General features: G+C 23.9%; 3 protein-coding genes across 3 annotated transcripts in view; 2 read left to right on the top strand and 1 right to left on the bottom strand.

Annotated features, from left to right (window-relative positions):
• The window catches only part of DDB_G0277375 (C2H2-type zinc finger-containing protein), a gene marked incomplete at both ends in the record, with an annotated part of 3,433 nt that extends 2,886 nt beyond the window's left edge, over positions 1-547 (top strand). Inside the window, one exon of the mRNA XM_637699.1 lies at positions 1-547. This exon is cut by the window's left edge and continues 1,175 nt beyond it. Within this exon, the coding sequence (XP_642791.1) occupies positions 1-547 (547 nt within the window).
• Positions 548-2,038: 1,491 nt separating this feature from the next.
• Positions 2,039-3,432, top strand: cotC (spore coat protein SP60; the record flags this gene model as incomplete). The annotated part of the gene is made up of 2 exons (XM_637698.1): positions 2,039-2,192; positions 2,312-3,432. The coding sequence occupies 2 exons, from the start codon at positions 2,039-2,041 to the stop codon at positions 3,430-3,432; spliced, it is 1,275 nt and encodes a 424-aa protein (XP_642790.1).
• Positions 3,433-3,719: 287 nt separating this feature from the next.
• DDB_G0277373 (hypothetical protein) lies at positions 3,720-4,854 on the bottom strand (the record flags this gene model as incomplete). Its single annotated transcript, XM_637697.1, has 2 exons — positions 3,720-4,429; positions 4,530-4,854. The coding sequence occupies 2 exons, from the start codon at positions 4,852-4,854 to the stop codon at positions 3,720-3,722; spliced, it is 1,035 nt and encodes a 344-aa protein (XP_642789.1).
• Positions 4,855-5,000: the final 146 nt, after the last annotated feature.

Below are 5,000 nucleotides of genomic sequence, written 5' to 3'. Positions count from 1 at the left end.
TACTGCCACTCAAATGTTAACACCAAGAACTAGATTTAATCCTGCCATTGGTCAATGGGAAACTGTGGTGGTTCCAATGATCATTCCAGGTATGATTCCAAATCAAGGTATGGTTCAAATTATGTCACCAGTTTTCGCCTCACCAAATAATATGCGTGGTAGACCTGGTGGTGCAAATGGCACTGCCACTGGTGGTGGCGGCGGCGGTAGTGGCAACGGAGGTCCAATCCCTCCTCATATGGTGGGTGGTCCTGTTCCAATGAGACGAAGTTATGGTGGTCCAACAGGTAATCTCTCTCCAAATAGTAGTAGCAATGGTGGTGGTAGTGGAGGTCGTTATGGTAGTGGCCCTCCTGGTATGGATGGCGGTCCACCACAATCAATGCGTTATCGTCCTTATCCAACTCAACCCTCAAGACACAGTACCTCCTCAATGGATCCAAGAGGAATTAGAGAATATGTTGATCTCGATGCTCCAATTGATCATGTACCTGAAATCGATTATAGATCTGCCCTTAAAGAATATCAAAATAAAAAGAGTTTATAAATGAAATAATAAAAAAAATAAAAAAAACTAAAAAAGAAAAAAAAAACAAAATAAAATTAAATAAAAAAACAAAAACAAAACAAAAGAAATAAATAAAATACCTTTATTTTTTTTATATTTATTTTTATTTTGGAAAAAATAAAATAAACTTTTTTTTATACAATCACTAATATATTTTTTTAATAAATTCAAATGGAAATTTATTTTTGAACTTCAATATATTAAGAATTATTTTCAAATTAATTAATTCAAAATGAATTTAAATTTTAAAACATAAACTAATATTCCTATTATTATTATTATTATTATTATTATTATTATTATTATTATTATTATTATTATTATTATTATAAATTCAAATTTATTTCTTTAATTTTCAAAAAAAACATATAATAGAATTTTTATTAATTTTTATTTCTTTAAGATGGTTATAAAAAAACATAATCTTTTGAAGGGAAAAAAAGTTAAATTTACTCTAAGATAACTAATACTCAAACTCATTTTTAAATTAAGGAAATCAAAAAAAAAAAAAAAAAAAAAAAAAAAAAAATGTAATTTTGTTTTTTTATTTTATTTTTTAACCTATTTAATTAAAAAAGATTTTACTGGGAATATCCAAATTTAAAAAATCATTGTGATTAAAATCATAGGTATAATAATCTACAAAAAATATACATTTTTATTAAAAAAAAATAAAAAAATAAAAAAAAAAAAGAAATAAAAAAAATAAAAATACCAAAAAAAAAATCCCATACTACATTAAAATATTTGTATATCAATCAAATAATTAATAAATTGTTTTTTTTTTCACACACCCACACACTAATTTACCCCATTTTTTACATTTCTCATATAAAAATTATTTATTGTACATTGTTCAATATTCATTCACACATTAACACACTTTCAACTCAATTATTTTTTTTTCCAAAAAAACAATAATATATATATACACTGTGAGAATTTTCTATTAATAGCGATAGAAAAAAATTTTATTTTCAAACACACTCCCAACACACAAGCATATGAAAAAATTCACACCAATTATAATTTGTAAAACATAGAACAAATTTAATAATTATTTTTTATTAAATTGTATTATTTTTTTTTATTATTTATTTATTTTTTATTTTCAAAAAAAAAAAAAAAAAGTTAACAGACAAAAAGTATAATCTATTTAATTATTCAAAAAAAAAAATATTAAATCATTGTAGTATTTTGTTCATATTCAAATTAAATATCAATACAATTAAAAAAAGTTAAAATGTAATTATTAATATATATATATATTTATCAATATATAATTTAATATAAAAAAAAAAAAGAAATTTAATAAACATATAATATTTATAAAATCATAAATTTAAAATAAATAATTTTTTTAATATTTAAAAATTCTAATAAAAAGTTTTTTATATTTAGTAAATTTGTAAAATCAATTTGTAACAAAAACTAGTAATTTAAAAAAAAAAAAAACAAAAAAAAAAAAAAATGAAGATTTTATCATTATTAGTTGTAGGTGCCTTATGTATGGGAGGTAAAGTTTATGGTGAAGTTAATGGTGATTGGAACAATAATGGTGATTGGAACAATAATGGCGATTGGAACAATAATGGTGATTGGAACAATAATGGTCCAATTTTAGGTAAGTTTTATTTTAAACTATATACATAAAAATAATAAAATAAAAAAATTTGGTATTAATACTTTTTTTTTTTTTTTTTTTTTTATTTATTATTATTAAATCTTGACTTTTTTATATAGACTGTTCAACACTTCAATGTCCACCAAGATATCATTGTGAAGTAAATAATGGTAATAGACAATGTGTTGAAGATCAAATTACATTGCCACCATTTGATAAATGTGATAATGTCCATTGTCCAAAAGGATTTAATTGCAAATATGATTGGGAAAAAGATCTTGCTCTTTGTGTTCCATGGAGACCATATCCACCAGTTTGTAGAACTAGATGTCCAGAAGGTCATGAATGTAAAGTTGATGAATGGGGTAAAGAATGTTGCGTAAAGATCAAATGTGATGATATTTGTGACTTGCGTTGTCCAAAGGGTCATGAATGCAAGATCAAACATGATGGTAGTAAATGCTGTGTCCGTTCATGGAGACCAAGACCACATAAACCACATCCACGTCCACCAATCTGCAGATTAAGATGTCCACCAGGTCATGAATGCAAACATGATGAACATGGTAAAGAATGTTGCGTTAAAAAACGTCATCATGATAGATGTGACCTCAAATGTAAGAGAGGTTATGAATGTAAAATCAAACATGATGGCTCCAAATGTTGTGTCAAGAGAACTCCAAAGAGACCATGTTGTAAACCAAATTCATGTGCCAGAGATGAAAAATGTGTTGCCACCAAAGACAGAATCATTTGTGTAAAACCAACTTGTGATAATACTCGTTGTCCTCCAAATTACCATTGCATATGTGGTGATAAAATTGATGGTGTAAAATGTGTTCCAGATTGTAAGAAAGCAAGATGTGATGATGTCGAATGTCCAGATTTCCATAGATGTGTTGAAAGACGTGGTGGTATCTTAAGTTGTGAATTTGATCCACCAAGACAACCAAGATCCCTTGATTGGGCTGAAAATGAAAATGATGATCGTGACTATGATGATCGTGACTATGATGATGATGAATATGATGGTGATTATGATGGCCGTGACGGTGACTATGATGGTGATTATGATGGTGATTATGATGATGACAATTATTATGGTGATGATGACTATGATAATGATTGGGACAATGATAATGATTGGGGTAATGATTGGGATAATGATTGGGACAATGAAGATGGTGATAATTGGAATGATGATGACTTCCAAGATGCAAATGATGAATGGGACTATTAAGCCATTAATTTTTTAAAAAAAAATAATAATAATATTAATACAAATAATTTTTTAAAAAAAAAAAAAGAAAAAAAAAAAAAAGAAAAAAAAAAAAAAAAAAAAAAAAAAAATATCTATTAATCGTTTTAAATAAAGTATCATTACAAATTATAAAATTAAATAATCATTTGTGCTTTTTAATATTATTTATTTAAATTAAACAAATTAATGTTTAATTTAATATTTATTCTTTTTATTTTTTTTATATTTTTAACATGGTTGATTGATTTTTAGAATGGATTTAAATTTTATTTTAATTCATATCCAATTTGATTTTCATTTTCAATATCAAAACCTCCAACACATAATTCTTGTTGTTCTTCACCAAAATATATTTCATTTTGGTCAACATCACTATGATTATTACTAACACTACTTCCAATATTAATTTTATCGAAAAGTAAACTTAAACTATTAATTGATGTTTTTTTTTTTGTTAATTTTTTACAAACTTTTTTCATTTTGTTTGATTTTATTTCAGGTGATAGAGATGATGATGATGCTGCTGATGATGATGATGCTGCTGATGATGATGCTGATGATGATGACAAAGAAGAGGAAATTGATTTTCTATTATAAAAAAAAGGAATAAAACGGACATGATGTATACGAGTTTGATGATAATTTGGTGGGTAAATTGATTTTGTGGTTATTTCTTGGTTTGATAATTTTAAATTATTATTATTATTATTATTATTATTATTTTGTTGTGGTTGTTGTGATTTTACATTAATACCATTACCATTTTCATTGTTATCCATTGATTCTAAATTTAATTGTGGACTATTACTTATACCATAATTAATTTTTGCTTTAATATGTCCAATTTGAATAGTTTCTCCAACATATAAGGGTGATATTTGATTATGTCTTAAATAAATATTACATCCATTTCTATAAATTTTTGTTAATCCATTTAAACTATTACTAGTAATACGTAAACCAAAATTATCATAATCTAATAAAAATAAAAAAATTAAATTTAAAATAATATTATTAATATTATTATTATTATTATTATTATTAATTTTTTTTAAAAAAAAATTATTTATACTTACAAATAGTACAATGTTTACGTGAAGTTACAGAAGTATCTAATTTTGAAGATTTTAAAGAAATAGATGATGTTGAAGAGCGTCCAATAGTATTTACACCAATATTAATTTTATAAGAAAAATCATTTTCAATTGATAATATTATGGATTTGAGTGTATTTGAATTTTTATTGGAACTTGTTCTCTCTATTATTTTTGGTGAAGATAATGGTGTTGATGTTGGTGTTGGAAATGGTGTTTGAATTGGTGATATGTTTGAATAATTAAAATTTGACTCTTTTTGTTCTTTGATTTGATTTTGAAAATTATAATTTCCTTCAAAAATCATTTTTTAATATTTAAAATAAAAAAATTTATTATTTCTTTGATAAAATTTAATAAATAAAAAAAAAAATAGAAACTTTTAGTGTTTAAAAACATATAATTTGTGTTTAATTAATTTTTGAAAAAAAAAATTAAAATAAAAAAAAAGAA

Source organism: Dictyostelium discoideum (genome assembly GCF_000004695.1).
Source record: "Dictyostelium discoideum AX4 chromosome 2 chromosome, whole genome shotgun sequence".
In the NCBI taxonomy this organism is placed as follows: domain Eukaryota; phylum Evosea; class Eumycetozoa; order Dictyosteliales; family Dictyosteliaceae; genus Dictyostelium; species Dictyostelium discoideum.
Note: the sequence above shows the minus strand (reverse complement) of the source record. Positions and strands in the feature narration are given on the sequence as shown.